Below are 16,023 nucleotides of genomic sequence, written 5' to 3' on the forward strand. Positions count from 1 at the left end.
AAAGGGCTAGTTCCGCCAGGAAGAACCCTGCAAAATGCCAACCCACCTTGAGCCAGATTTGACATGAACCTGGCACCAAAGTCTCCCTCTTGGTTTGGGAACCGGCTCGCATGCTCAGCCTCGCATGCAGCTCTCAGCCTTTCTGAGCCCAGACTCTCCATCCAGTAAATGAGGGTGGGTTGTCCTTACTCGTTTCAAGTGTGCCTATCTCCTGGTCCACTTAACTGAGGTTCGCCTGTTTGTGCTCAGTCGCTGCCTCTCCTTGGGCTGTGGGTGAGGACAGAGACCTAGCTCCCTCATCCCTTGGGAACCAGCACTGCACTAGCACAGGAGAGGCAACAGGAAGCAGGGTGACAATGATGAAGAAAGGTTCTTCACACAGGTCTCTCTCTCTCTCTCTCTCTCTCTCTCTCTCTCTCTCTCTCTCTCTCTCCTGTCCTTGCTCTCTTCCCCTCTTCCCGCTCTCTCCCCATTCCCCTCCCCCCCTCTCCACAAGCTCATGGCCGGCCTCTACTCCTCTACCCGCCCCCTCCCATCCATGCCCTAAATAAACTGTATTCTATACTATAGAATAGTATAGGGAAGTGTGGCTGGTCCCTCAGGGGGGAAGGGGTGCCTCAGCATGGGCCTGCAGAGAGAAAAGGCTGTTATTTCTGCCATCAAACTATTAGAAATAAAATCTATCAACTGGGGCCTGTGGTCAGGTGCCTTATGGGATGAGACCCAGCCTCCCTCACACACCTTGATTCAAGCCTCCTTGGTCCAGTCAGTGTTTTATCTCATCCCAGTGTTAAGGATACGAACGGTTCTGAGAGTCAGGGGTCCTCTAGGGCTTCAGAAATCTCACCTTCTGCTCTAGGAGTCTCGGAGAGAATAAAGCGAGACATGGCTTACTGGTCTGCAAGGAGAGGAAGTGATATTCCTGCTATTAAGGCTTAGGATGCAAATACTGTTTTTAGATAAGCAACAACTTTTCATATATTTTAAAGATTTCATTTCTTTCTTAAAGATACTTTTACGTGTGTGTCCCACATGCAGGCAGGAGCCCACAGAGGCCAGAGGGCGTGAGGTCCCATGGAAGTGTAGTTTCAGGCAGATATGAGTGGCCTGACGGGGGTCCTAAGAAATGAATAACCTAGGCTCTCTACATGTGCATTAAAATTCTTAACGCTGAGCTTTTCCCAACAACAATTTTCTAAATAAAAGCAAATCCCAAACATGATTTGGACAGTAAAAAGCCTTTAATCCTGGCACACAGGAGGAGGCAGGAAGCCAACCCAGGCAGGAATGTTGACCCTCTCCCATACCTATCCCCATGCCTGTGACCGTCCTAGTGAAAAGTTGTAAATATTACTTCCCCAAATGACCCCACAGAAGGGCTTTGCAAGTATTGTTTCCCCTAAGTTATCAGGCCAAGGAAACCTCGACCCCACTGGTCCTTGTCGCTGGCTACATGGGCGTCTGAGAGCATCATGTCCTCCCGGAAGGGTCCCGTGGGGGGGGGGGGTGGCTCAGAGGCCCCTGCGCCTGCGCACTCTGCTCCGCGGGCTGGCCAGCGGTCCGCGGTGCAGTGCGCATGCGCATGGCCAGAGCGCGGGAAGCTTCGCAGGGGCAGGCGGCCTCCGAGTGGCTCAGCGTGTCCGCCATCATGGCGTTCGCGCCTATGGGGCCCGAGGCCTCGTTCTTCGACACCCTGGATCGGCACAGGGCTTCCCTGTTGGCCATGGTGAAGAGAGGCGCAGGGGAGACCCCTGCCGGGGCCACCCGCGTGGCCTCTAGGTACAGCAGCTCAGCAGGGCCATGGAAAGCCCGGGAAGGTTCCTCGTGGCGCCGAGGTGGCCGCCCTGAGGAGAGTGTCGGAGGCCACGCCGGAGCCCCGAAATCGGTGCTCCCTGGTGGTGACCACGTCCCTGTACACACCAGACGTTTTCTAGAATGTGCCAGGCACTCCGCTCTGGCTTAGTTCCTAGGTTTATCAGTGCCCTTTACAGTCAGAGAACTTGAGACTTGCTTTGGATTTATGGGGTTTTGTTTTTGTTTTTGTTTTTGTTTTTCTTTTAGATGAAAGCTGGACTTGAATCCCAGCACCCGGGAGGCCGAGGCAGGCAGGATTCTGCGTTTGAAATCAGTAGTTACAGAGTAGCCAGGGCTGTTAGACGGAGATAACCCGTGTTGAAAAAAATTTATGTGTGGTGTGTGTGTGTGAAATAGGTTTGGGGGTGAGGGATAGAAGAGGAAAGAGAAAGTGAAAAACGTTTACTCTCTGAACTACCGCTAATTTCTCAGAACTAACAAGGACATCAACACATTTTAGTAATTTATAATAAGACTTTTTTTTAACCTGAAAGGAACAAATGAACATATTGTAAGTGATTTCTTCACAATCAACTACAGAGAATCTCCTATGGTTCACCTGACTATATCTTGGCCTTTAGTATTTGTCTCAACCTGTTCCAAACTTTGAAAAAATATTGTGTTAGAAAATACTAAATGTTTTAAAATCCATTTTTTGATCTCTTTTTTCCCCCCAGTAGAAACGTTGAAAATTGGGTGGATGTTAAAACTCAACATTTTGCCCATCTTCTTTGTTTAGCTTGGCTTTCCTCCTTAGGCAATGTGCCAATGTTGCTTAAAATTATATATATATACATATATATATATATATATATATATATATATATATTTATATATATATACATGTATATATATATATGTATATATATATGTATGTATATATATATATATAACTGATGGTTTGTGAAATTAACAGCCAGCTGGAGAAAGCTGGGTTCAGTGGGTTCAGTCTCGATATTTTGTGGTAAAGTGGCATGATTTTTTGTGGCCAAGTCAACTATTTAGTATAAAATTCATTTTTTTCTTTTCTTATAGTGATTAAAATTTTTCATCTTGAATCATTAAAATTTAAAAACGGTTAATTTTTAGTCATGATATCAATTTTAGGGTAATGTGCTACAAGAAAGTGTGTGTGTGTGTGTGTGCGCGCGCGCACACACACACACGCAGGGGCGTATATGTGTTCTGCATTCTTGGGAAGGAAGTTCAAAGCTACTCTTACATCATCCTCAGTTAAAACATTTTACAGTAGTATTTCAAGCCAAGTCTGTATTGAAGTTCAGCAACATTGAAGTAAGTTAATGTGAGCAAATAAAAAAATGTATTTGTAAGTTATATTAGCTCGTCATTAATGCAAAAGGGTTCTTTGAAAGAGGAATTTACAGGTAAATTAATTTTTTGTAAGTAAGCACTGTGAGAACAGTTGTTGGAATTCATGGCAAGGTAAAAATTTAGTAAGAGAGATGGTTATTGACGTGTGTTTCCTGAGCTTAAAGAGACAAACAGAAGCGAGGTGGTAGTCCAGGAGACCAAGGGAGGACTGTGGGTTGGAGGCCATTCTGGACTTCACGGTGAGTTCCAGGTTAGCCTTGGCTACCTTGTGAGACCTTGTCTCCAAAAGCAAAACAAAACAAAACAACAAAAATATGATAAAATAAAGAAATTGTGCCAGGTGGTGGATGTCCATGCCTTTAATTCCAGCACTTGAGAGGTAGAGTTGGGCAGATCTCTTGAGTTTGAGGCCAAGCCTGGTCTACAGAATGAGTTCCAGGACATCTAGGGCTCCACAGAGAAACCCTGTTGGGGTGGGGATGGGGAGGTTGTCTTCATATTGATCTGGGAGATGCTACATGGTATAAAATTGAATCATACTGTGCTTATCATTTCAGTTCTGAGGTTCTTACAGCTATAGAAAATATTATCCAAGACATAATCAAAAGCTTGGCAAGAAATGAAGTGCCTGCCTTCACAATAGACAACAGATCGAGCTGGCAAAACATAACGTGGGCATTTTGCAATTTTATTTCTACATTTTAAAAAGATGTGTGTCTGTGTTCCTGCGTGTGCGTGTGAGTGTGTGTGTGTGTGTGTGTGTGTGTGGTGTGTGTGTGTGTGTGTGTGTGTGTGTGCCTGAAAGTGCATGTGCCTGTGAGGGTGTCACACTGCCTGGAGCTGGAATGACAGACTCTTGGGAAGCCATCTGATGTTGAGTACTGGGAACTGAACTGAAACTCAGTCCTATATAAGAGCAGCAAGCGCTCTTAGCTGCCCAGCCCCTGATATTTGAGACAGGGTCTCACTATACTCCCTGGCTGGCCTAGAACTCACAATGTAGACCAGGCTGGCCTCAAATCTCCCTGCTGGGACTAAAAACATGTGCCACCCACCATGCCTGACCCCTGAAGGAAGTTATTTATTTATTTAAATACACTGTCTTCAGACATTTATTTATTTATTTATTTAATATGAGTACACTGTCTTCAGACACACTGGAAGAGGGCATCAGTTGTAAGCCACCATGTGGCTGGGAATTGAACTCAGGACCTCTGGAAGAGCAGTCGGTGCTCTTAACCGCTGAGCCATCTCTCCAGCCCTGAAGTTTTGTTTTAAAATTCAGTACCTATGTTGTTATTTCAATTTGTTTGAATTAGAGTTACAGTCACATGTTATTACTTTCATCCTCTTCACTTGCCCCATAAAAATTATCAAGTTTACAAAATCCGTGCTCCACAGGAGGGCTATATAAACTAGACATCAATGTGAAAGATAAGGCAAAGACAAGCAGGTTAGCAACTAGAGCTGCTCTGAGGGAGGGCAAGGTTCAAAGTCTGTTGACCCTAGTTCAAAACAGCCAGAGCTCTCAGCACCAGGGAGACACTCTAGGTGTGATTGTCTGCAAAGGCAAGCCATTGCTCTTGGTGTTGCCCTGCAGACCACAGTGCACGCATCCTGAACTCAGCACAGGGATGAGGCTCGGTCCTTATCCCTGTGCTAGCACTGCTCGTCTGGGAGCTTTATCCACATTCTCCAGTCTAGTGATAAAGGACTGGCCTCTCTAGCCTGTATCACCTTCTCTACCAAAGGACAGATGGTAAAAGCCGTTGTAAAAGTTACAGAAATAGAGGAATTGGGCGAGGAGACCCTTTTAAGTATTATTTTAAAGCATAGCTGCATACTTGGAAATTGTCTTGTGAAAAATGGATTTCACACAGCTTTCAAGCAGCTGTCATGTGCCTGGTGCCTTCTGCCACCTTTAGGAGAGCCTGGGAGGTTCAGTTTAACAAATTAATGTCAGTAGCTCACACAATGTCACTTGGTGGGTAAATTGAAAAAAAAAAATTCAAAGATTATTAAGTTGAGCCAACTTATTAACTGAGAATGAGTAATGGTAAAATGATTAAAATACATAATAGTAAAGTATGTGTAAGTACTTAATATACACTATTAACCAAGAACTATACACACAGGCCACACTGAAGTGTGTTTAGGACACTTAACCCTTAACTACCTGCAGCAATTTAAACCTTCCCATGTTCCTAAGCTCCAGTGCCCACACACAGAAGCAATGTGGGAGGGTGGCTGAGTGGCTGAAGCGCTGGCTGTGTGTGTGTGTGTGTGTGTGTGTGTGTGTGTGTGTGTGTTAGCAGATGTGTTAGGCTGCCCCACCCCTCATTAATACTAACACTGGCATGTGCCTGTAATCCCAGGGCTGGGGAGGTGGAACACAGGCAGGCCCTGCTACTTGCAGATCACCCAGTCCATAACCGGTGAGCCCCAGGACAAGGAAACAGAGATTGGCTCATGAAACAAGATGGGTGGTACCTGCAGAACGCTTCTCAGGGCCAACCTCTGTCCTCTGTGCATGTGTACATGATATGCAGCCGGCCCAGTGTGCGTTTGCTATTCAGGAGTTAAGTCCTCCTCATTTTGGTCCTTTGTTTTGAACAAAACTACAGGTTTGACGATTCTGTCGGCCTTCAGATGAAACCTCAGTGTACCACAAGAAAAATCAGAAGCGATTCACCAAGATCAGTTAAGAAATTCGGTAAGTTACTCTTTGATGGCATTGAGTGAGCAAGAAAACAGTGGTCAAGCTCTAGTTATTTCTAGAGCTTAGCTGTTTCTAGTTGGATAGCTTCACATGTTCTTTAGTAGGTAGCCTGACCTTAAAATAAATTTCTAGAGCTTTCGTTGTCAGTAATATCGGGAACATGCTGCATTCAAAGCAAGCAGGCTGTTCTAGGTCCATGTTAGGGGCGTTACTCTGGCTGGCTACTCAGAAAGCACTTACCTTTACCTGAGTCAGTAGACAACGGAGCTTTACCTAGCCTTTCTCCTTTAGAAAGATGATTTTTAAAGTATAGCAGACAGTGGAGACAGTTATAATTTTTGATAACCACTAGGCCTGGCAGCACACATGCCTTTAATCCCAGGATTTGAGCAGGAGGCAGAGGCAGACAGATCTTTGTGAGTTGGAGGCTAGCCTGGTCTACAAATCGAGGTTTAGGACAGTGGAGAAACTCTGTCTCAAAAACAAACAAACAAACAAACAAAAACAAAAACCAAAAAACAACAATCATTTTTGATAACATTATCTTCCAAATTGATAAAGACAGAGAGACAGAGAGAGAGAAGTAAATTGCTTCTTATATCTTATTTTCCAGCTCTAATTCTGAAAATATTGTCCATGATTTATAAATTAATACAGAGCAACACTTATGCAACCAAGAGGTAAATATATTATTCTTCATCTTCAAAAAATGCAATGAAGTGTGGGATCTAGTTAAATTAACTTTTTTACTTTTAAATTTAATGTGTATGGGTGTTTTGCCTGCATGCCTGCCTGTGCACCATGCATATTGCTGGTGTCAGAAGGAGCCAGAAGATGGTATCAGTTCCCCTGGAACAAGAGTTATAGATAGTTGTGAACTACTATGTGAGAACTTGGAATTGAACTCAGGTCCTGTGGAAGAGCCCCTGTGGATGGCTCTTAACCACTGAGCCATCCCTTTAGTTCCCATTACCTTTTAAAACATGCTGTGAAAAGGTCACGAAGCTGGGAGCCCAGGTACTGCGCTGCTTCCCTTGTGTGGTGTGTTTCCTGCAGTACCTGTTCTCTATCGTGCCCTGTGTTCGTCACCGTCCAGGATCCTGCACATGCTCATTCGGTGTTGGCCTTACATTTGCATAGAGACATATACTACACTGACAGCCAGCTCTTTGGGAACCAGGCTGCGGTGGACAGCGCCATCGATGACATTTCCTGTATGCTGAAAGTGCCCAGGAGGGGTCTGCATGTGGTGAGCCACTCCAAGTACAAAACACTGCCACAAAACAAAAGGAAGCTGCCCTAGTCCAGAGCAAAGTCTCACAGAGGTTGAGGGGTCAGCCAGAGCTACACAGTGAAATCTTGGTTGGGGACAAGTGTCTCTGTCCTTTTTTATATCGTTTGATACTAATTTTTCTCAACCTTAATCTGTTTCCAATGTGTTCCTTTGGTTAAATAAACCTAAGCAGGGACCTTATCAAATATTTTTATTTCCTAAATACCCTTACATGTTCTCTCCTTCACCTCTACCTAGATCTTGGGCTAAGCTAAAATACAAGTATCTTAACAGGGGAACATGAGGACAGCCTTGGAACCACAAATATATTGTGGATGTTTCCAAATGTATTATGTTTTCCAGTTATCTACATCCAAGGGATTGATCGCTGGCAACTTGAGATACATGGAGGAAGATGGTACCAGAGTCCAGTGTACCTGTAGTGCCACGGTGAGCATCCTCCAATCTCACCTGCTCAGAGACTCACAGCCCTTCCATTTTGAATTGGCTTTCATTCCTTGTTTTTGTGTGTATAATTTATTTTAAGGCTAAAAAATATTTATTACTGTGTGCATATGAGCATGGTATGTGTGTGTGTGTCTGCTCACAGGTGCATGTGTGCCACAGCACAAGTGTGGAAGTCAGAGGTCAGAGAACCACTTTCAAAAACAGTTCCTTCCTTCCACTATGCGTTCCGCTTGAGCCCAGAGACTTTACAATGAAACCAGTAGATGAACGGTGTGTGCTTTTGGAGAGGGAAGGTCTACATCAAGCAGTTTTCTTTGCTAATTGTCATATTGCAATAAACAGACACACGTTTTTTAAAATGTGCTGTCATTTTCATGTAGCTTATGGCACGGGTGGCCTTTTTGGAATGGCTGTTTACATGATCTGTGTGCTTCTGAAGTGAATGCATTTCGTCCCTAACCCCCTGCTGATCACTGTACTAGAGCAGTGGTGTAGATGGTCTGCTGCACCATCGAGACAGGGCATAGCAGTGCTGCTCAAGGCCTGCATCAGGACACTCTCTTCCATCTTGTGTGCTTAAACCACAGATGTACAAAACTTCCACAACCTTCTCTGTTTGGGAAGCCACGGGACTGTGTCTGCTCTCCTAGGAGCTGGTCTGCTCCTTCCTGAGCAGCCATCTCTAGACTACCCATCAAAGAATAGTGAAAGCATAGGATTGTTGGGGTGAATTATAAAATGTAGCTACACCTACTTTTATTTAACTTACAAACTATGTTTTTTAACTCAGGCTACTGCTGTGCCGACTAACATCCAAGGAATGCAGAGTATCCTTTACTTGTGAAACTGTTTAAACTTGTTCCTTCAGTGAGCTCTGCCCTCCTGCTGTGTAACAAGCAAGTTAGGCTGTAGAGACAAACGGCCACAGTCCCCTTGCTAGGGCTCCCAAGAGCTCACTGTAAAATAAGCCAGGCCCTGGTACACCTGGGTGGATGTAGATGTTGGAGGGTAGATGAAAGCCTTTTCCCTAGAGCAGGCTCAGAGCCGAGGCGTACAGTGCTGTGATGTAGCGGGTGACTACGCTGGTGTGCCCTGACAGTAGCTTCTCAGTCTTAGCGCTGCTGCAGATCTGATCACAGATGCAAAGTTTCTGTTAATAGTCGAGAAGGATGCAACATTTCAGCGGCTCCTGGACGACAACTTCTGCAGCAGGATGTCCCCGTGCATCATGGTTACGGTAGGATACCTGCCTTGCTTTACACTGTGGTGCCTGGAAAGTGGGTTCCAATAACATGTGTGCATCATGTCCCTGTCTGATATAATGCAATCTAGCACCACAGGGCAGAAGTATCCACAGTGCTTATTTCAATGTCCTCAAACCCAACTCAGGTTCAGACTACGATCTCCATTCTTAAACACCAGGAGTTTTCCAAAACAGGGTTTTTCTTCATGTTCCTCTGTGCCCTGCCCGCCCCCCCCCTCCCCCCCCCGCTTTCTGCTGCTTCGGGTTTATCCAGGGCTTGGGTAGCTCACAGTGCCCCTGCCTGCTGGTCTTCACATAGGTTTCTATCCCAGGCAACTCCCTGGGTCAGTCCAAAGGAGCTTGCTCTTTGCAAACATCCATTGTACAGTAGTGGAGACCACAGTGGAGCTTCAGGAAGGCTCTGCAAAAGGCAGTGAGTGGTTCAGCCAGCGACAGCTAGCCCAGAAACACAGCAGGCAAGAAGACAGAGGCAGAAGACGACCTCTCCGGGTTCCCTTACATAAGGGCTTTCATCCATTCAAGGGTCCCACCCTTCTGTTCTTGACCCCAAGGCCCTGTCTCCTGAACTCCCATTGAAGGGTAGAGCTCTAACATGAGTTTAGAGGGACAAATGCATTACTCCACTGTGGACAATTGGCTCCCTATGGTATGTGATGTGGTGATGGGTTTGTGTGCCCGAGGAACCACAGGAACAAGCTTCTGGAGGGAAGAAATCCTGGGGAGCAGCATGTGGGGGCTGCAGAGTGAGAGAGTAGACCAGGCTCCCCTCTTCAGTGACCTCTTCCCAGCCTTCTTTACCAAGCTGTAGAAAACCTGTTCGCTGGAGAAGACAGCCGTCTACAGTGCTCTAGTTTGTTAGACTTAGCAGGAGCACAGCCTCAGGGGAGCAAGGAGCGGGTCTATGAGGAGGCATCAGGCAGCTGGGGAGCCTTGCAAGGCCTGGTCTGTCCCGTAGCATCCTGACTCGGAGCAAACAGATCGGCTCACAGGAGGCTCTGCACAGGACTGGACGGCTTATGTGGCCTCCTGTGGGTTGGGTGGCAGAAATGAGAGTCAGATAGCTTCTTGGGAGGTTTGGGCTAGTCTCCTGTGAGGATGCAAGCTGATGACTGAGCGGGAGGACTGCAGGGAGGACAGAGACTGCTGGCTGTGAGGAGGAGTCCCTGTGGCACTCACTGTAGTGTCACCACAGAGCCACAGGACGACACGGGCACTCAGCTCTTCATAGAAGTTCCAAGTGTGATTTTGACACGGGGTGCCTTGGGGTGATGGCAGGAAATCCTAGTGGCCTTCTAGCAAAAAGAGCCAAGCAACAATATAGAAGACAGAAAATTGGCAAGTGTCTGTCCATCTTTCCTTTCCTCCAGTGGGTTGGCAGGTCTTACCTGCTGAGTCACCTCACTGACCCTCCATTTGCCATCTGAACACTTCCGTGAGCACCTTTAAGTGTGTAGTCCTTTACTACTCCTGTTCCTGAAGAAATGTTCCCCTGGGATGGGGTCTTCCGACAGGCACACCCCAAGCAGAGGTGTGAGCCTGCGGCCCTTTCCCAGTTGTACACTCCCTCCCTATCAGCACTAGGCTCCCCACCTGGAAGTCGACATGGGCCCACTTGCATGCTGATGAGATATGGGCAGAATGAACCTAGTTCCTCTTCTGGGGTCACAATGTTATTCTGTCTGCTTTCAGGGAAAGGGCATTCCAGATCTGAACACGAGGCTCTTGGTAAAGAAGCTGTGGGATACCTTTCATATTCCTGTTTTCACACTGGTCGATGCTGATCCCTACGGTAATCCTTCCTGGACATCTGGGACAATAGTCGTGACTGTGCTTTTCTGCCCTTGGAGCGTTTGCATAGTACACTGTGTGGGCCAGGGGAGGCTCAATGGTCTCACACTTGCCTGGCATGTATGATGTCCTAGGTTCAATGTAAGAGCCTAGTAATCCTATAGTCAAATTAAAGGCTGTAATGACTTAATGTGAGGTTTAACATATGAAACAGAGAACATAATTTTTCATTGGTAATGTCTACAGAAATAAAAGTTTTAGATGTTAGATGAACTTTGAGAGTATAGATTCTATAGCTGTGATCTGAGTCTAATCTTAAAGCTCACTCTCAACAGGCATCGAGATAATGTGCATCTATAAGTACGGATCCATGGTGAGTACACACGACTGCTCTCCTGTCTCCACGCACGCTGTACATTCACTAGGTGGCGTATTTACAGCCCTGGTAAGGCAGGGCTTTCCAGAATGTCCTGGGGAGATGGTGATCTCTTCGAGAGCCAGTCTGTGCCTCGGTGGTGTGAGCCCCGCTCTCAGCAGCAGCAGCCTCACAGATGAGATAAGATACAGTCATCCTGCCTACATTCCTAAAGTGCACGATGGTCCATACATGTCACATTCAGCTACAGTGAGAGAAGAGAAAACCCCATCAAGTCCTCGCTGAAGCCTACAGTGACCAAATTCAGCATGTCTTGAAAACCTGTAGAGCTACAAATCCTGGTTCCCTTCAAAGTGGCTGAGCCTGAATCTGTAAATAAGCCTGTAGCTCAGCCAGGTTCATAGCAGTGGGGTGGCAGAGCAGGGAGGGAGGAAGGAGTGCAGGCCAAAGAGACTACGAGAGGGATGGTCCAGAGCACCTCGCCCTCTGACACAGCTCTGCTCTTTATTTCAGTCCATGTCTTTTGAAGCCCACAATCTCACTATCCCAACTATCAGATGGCTTGGTCTCCTCCCTTCTGACATTCAAAGGTAAGATGGTGCCTGATGTCACCTGCTGTCTATAGTCATGAGTTAAATTTCTTGGGGTTTCTGTTATTTGAACAGTTAATAAAGTCCAGGCATGGTGATACATAAAGAGGCCCCATGTCAAAAAACAAAAACAAAATAGCTTAATGAATTTAGTTAATTTTACTTTCAGCTAGCTACAGTTATTTTTACAATTTTCACAAGGGATTATGGTTAAATCCCTCGTATAAGTTTCTCATGTGTAAAATAATGATGCATGGAGAGATGTGGCAACATACTTGTAATCCTGTGCTCAGGGGACTTAGGGTCAGAGTTTGAGAACTTCCAGCACTCACAGTTGAGAGTCATCTGAGTCAGGGCAGGTCTGGGTGGCTGGTGATTTTCTGCCGACAGCCATGACCTTTCCCCAGAAACCTCAAGGTCCTCAATTGTTTCCTTGTCATCTGGTTTTTGCATACAACATGATGTGATCACTGTTTTGAACCAATAAGTATATTCTTTCCTGTGACCTCACGGAGACAGTTTCTACTCCTGAATTTCAGCTTTTCCTGTAGCAGCATTTGTTGAGGCTGTTCCTCACAGCTACTCTGGGAGGCTGTAGATGATAGGGAGATCAAAGGCTCCTCCACTGGTGCCTGAATCTTTATGACATCTTTGAGGATTCTCAGAGACTTGGTGGGTCTAAGTGTGTGTGCGTTTTTTGAGGCTTTCCCGGACTTCAATAGATTTGTTGACTTGTTCTCCCCAGAGAGTGAGCCACCTGGCCATCACCATGGGGTAGCACTGCTTTTCAAATACTTAAAATTATTTAATGATGTGCAGGTACTGGGGGGCATGAACATAGGAGTGAGGGTACTGTGCCCGAAGCCTTGGAAACCATGAAGCTGGAGTTACACGCGGTTAGGAGCTGCTAGGACAGATGCTAAAATCAAACGTGGGTCCTCTGGGAGTAGTGTGTACTTTTGACCACCGAGACAACCCGTCTCCAGCCCCTCAACACCCTCTTGCTTTTCTTCTTTCCCTTGACAAGAACTTGAGCATGTTGAGGGATTTGCTGAGGCAGTGGGCTGTCTTTGTAGATGCTTATTTCCCGAACATGAGGACCATAAAGCTACAGAGCAAGCAAGTGAGAAGGAAGTGTTCCCTTTGGAGTTTTAAATGCTTCCATTAAAGAGAAGCAGAGTTTCAACTGATGCAGAGTGCTTATCACGGTGATGATCTCTGGCAGTGGCCTCTTTGCATGAAGGCACTTTCAAACAGATTTGGAACATGGAACCCAGTGGCTTGTTTTGTTTTGTTTTTTGGTTTGTTTTGTTTTTTTTGAGACAGGGTTTCTCTGTATAGCTCTGGCTGTCCTGGAACTCACTCTGTAGACCAGGCTAGCCTCGAACTCAGAAATCCGCCTGCCTCTGCCTCCAGAGTGCTGGGATTAAAGGCATGCGCCACCATGCCCAGCTACCCAGTGGCTTTTAAGGCAGAGGTCTTGAAAGAACTCCAGTGGTGGCTCATACCCCCTGCCCCCATTCCCCACCCCAACCCCCCATGCTCTCAGAGCCACTCCAGATATAGATCCATGATCAGAGGGAAGAGGCTTCACAGAGCAGCACTAGGCTCCCTTCAGTCTTCCAGACTAGAACTGTCACTGGCAAATGCTGGTCACGATGGGGACACTGAGGAAGGCTTAAATTAGAGCTTACCTGGAACCCTCGGACTGCAAACGCAGATTACGTCTGTCACAAGTCCAGATGTCTTTGCTGTTTTCAGGCCTCAGTGAGATAAGTGTGCATCCTGCATAAGAAAGTAGACTGTGTCCTCGATGCCAAGACCTGAGGGTTTATCAGCTGCCACTCCCTGACTTCTTTTAGGTTCAACAGCCAGTAGCTGCCTACCTGTAGTCATCCCTTGAGGGTTAAGAGAGTGAAGGAACCAAATCTGTTGCTATGACAACACAAACCTCTACTTTGAACTTGGAAAATGCCCTGGCCTAAGTCACAGAGCCCCCCAGATGTTGGGCTTAACAGGGAGCAATGGTCTGACTTCCTCACTTTTCTTAGTTTGTTGATGTAACATCATAAATGCAGACAAAAATAGATATGTTACAGGAATATTTTGGTTTTACTGATCATTCCAATCCATTTTTTCCAGGTTAAATATACCTAAGGATAGTTTGATCCCACTGACAAAGCATGACCAGATGAAGCTGGAGAGCATCCTGAAGAGGCCTTACATCACCTACCAGCCCCTCTGGAAAAAAGAGGTAGATAGTGTGTTTTTATAAAACTGTTTTCACTGTCATGGTAGCTATTCACACGATACCTTCAGCACATCCGTGGACTTCTGTTTCAGTTTTCATCACTGTTAGTGATCTTTAATTGATGTGCTGGGTTAGTGTATAAGATGTTTTATAATGGCATTCATGCATATATACCATGGTACTTGCTCATCAGCCCACGCCACCCCTAAAGGTCCATTCCTCTCCTAGCCAGCTCCCCTCTGCTTTCACACACCTACATGTTAGGCTAGAGTCCACACGGAAAAGACGACATGCAGCAGTTTGTCTTTCCCTCCCTCACTACCAGCTCTGCCCCCCAGTCCCTTCCCCTGACCATGAGAACCTTCCTCCTGACGTAGTACCTCCTCCATGTTCATGTCCTACATGAGTATACTTAAGTCTGGACTCCACACATGGCAGAGAGCGTGCACTACCTGTCCTTCTGAGTCTGACTTATTTTCTTGAAATTCTATGTCTCCAACAACTGATCCCAGCATAGTCTGGCAATGATAGTGTGTTGGAGTCATATCCCATGAAGAGCTCTGACAGAGGAGGCCAGCAGGATGAAGATGTCTGTCTGTGCTCCTTCACAGTTATGTCACTTTATCAATGATGGTGAGATGACATCACAGTTTATGGGATTAAAAAAGAAAAACTGTGAGAGTCTTAAAACAAAAGCACTGTAGACTTGAGGCCGTACCCTATCTCTTGATCAGTAGCCACTCCAGATGCCCTGGTGGGTCTGAAGGCTGTCTAGTCTGCAGGCCTGACACATGCTGGTGACGCTGTGGTACCTCCTGGCAGTTGGAAATGATGGCAGACGCTAAGATGAAGGCAGAGATCCAAGCCCTGACCTTCGTGTCGCCAGACTTCCTGTCCAGAGTGTACCTACCCAACAAGCTGAGGTCTGGAGGATGGATATAAAGCCACAGCGGGGACGTGGACCACCAGGCTTCCTGTTGACTGCTTGGGTGAAGGAGTATCTAGTCTTAGTTCTGCAATGGTAAAAATAATTTTACATTAACATATTTTTATCAAAGCAAACTTCACAGTGCTCTTTAAAAGGTTTGATCTTCTGTAAAGACAGATCCTTATTCTATGTTCTACAGTGATTATAAAATTATTTAATTTTAAATTTTTATTAGAAAAACTGTTACATATCCTAAAAGTCTATAAAAAATATTTACTTCCTGCAACATAGCTAGTGTAGCATGAAGTGTCTCACTAGCAACAAAGAAAAACATCAGGTGAACCCTGAGTGGCTGCGAAGGATCACAAGGTATTTTCCTCTAGTACTTTCTTTTGCCTCATGGTATAGGTACCTTGCCCTGTTAATGTACCTGTGAAACTAGTAAAGCTTATTATAAACAAGTATTCACACTGGTGAGTGTCCCACGTCTTCTTCTGCTCTGTTCAGTGTGCTTCTCCACCCATTACACTGTCCCAGAGCCTACCACACAACTTGGCTCCCCTGTCCCGAGTGCTGAGATTGACTGCAAGCAGCCTTCTCTTACAGCAGGCTATGCTCTGGCTCCTCCAGCTCTACCGTGATCCTGTCAGACAAGAATCTTTGGTCTCAGTGCATCCCCACAGGAACAGAAGCTTCCACTGTCGCAAGCCTGCACACTTCCAGAAGAGGGGAATGCTGCTTAGTCTGTAAGGCTCTGCAGCAGCAGGTAGAACAGGACCCATCCTGCACGTGTGAGCGTGCTGCCACTGTGCTCCCATTTCACTCTCAGGAACGTCTCTAGCTCACAGGTCAGAGCTTGAAGGTGTTACTTGTCCAAGGCCACTGTAGCATAGGAGACAATGATAGCACCCACCTCAGTGGACAAATGACAGAACATGCAGGGGCTACAGAGGAACAGAGAAGGCAGCCCTGTTCAGAGTGTAGAGTTCCAAGACATCAGCAGCACAGAACTCAACACAGACCTAGTATACATAGACCCAGTACACACAGACCTAGTATATATAGACCCAGTACACACAGACCTAGTATATATAGACCCAGTACACACAGACCTAGTATACATAGACCCAGTACACACAGACCTAGTATACATAGACCCAGTACACACAGACCTAGTATA

General features: G+C 46.1%; 1 protein-coding gene across 4 annotated transcripts; it reads left to right on the plus strand.

The window, feature by feature from the left end:
* Window positions 1-1,600: 1,600 nt before the first annotated feature.
* Spo11 (SPO11 initiator of meiotic double stranded breaks) lies at window positions 1,601-15,316 on the plus strand. Of its 4 annotated transcripts, XM_021193937.1 has the most exons (13): window positions 1,601-1,779; window positions 3,744-3,857; window positions 5,811-5,899; window positions 6,519-6,585; window positions 7,046-7,154; window positions 7,542-7,628; window positions 8,437-8,473; window positions 8,774-8,883; window positions 10,600-10,699; window positions 11,034-11,071; window positions 11,588-11,664; window positions 13,807-13,918; window positions 14,738-15,304. In XM_021193937.1, exons 1-13 carry the CDS (start codon window positions 1,649-1,651, stop codon window positions 14,855-14,857), a joined length of 1,191 nt encoding a protein of 396 aa, XP_021049596.1. In that variant the 5' UTR covers window positions 1,601-1,648; the 3' UTR covers window positions 14,858-15,304. The 4 variants fall into 4 exon arrangements, with proteins under 4 accessions (XP_021049596.1, XP_021049599.1, XP_021049598.1 ...); XM_021193940.1 differs by lacking the exon at window positions 3,744-3,857 and having other exon boundaries at window positions 8,786-8,883; window positions 14,738-15,316; XM_021193939.1 differs by lacking the exon at window positions 3,744-3,857.
* The last annotated feature ends 707 nt before the right edge of the window (window positions 15,317-16,023 follow it).

Source organism: Mus pahari, chromosome 3 (genome assembly GCF_900095145.1).
Source record: "Mus pahari chromosome 3, PAHARI_EIJ_v1.1, whole genome shotgun sequence".
Taxonomy (NCBI): Eukaryota; Metazoa; Chordata; class Mammalia; order Rodentia; family Muridae; genus Mus; species Mus pahari.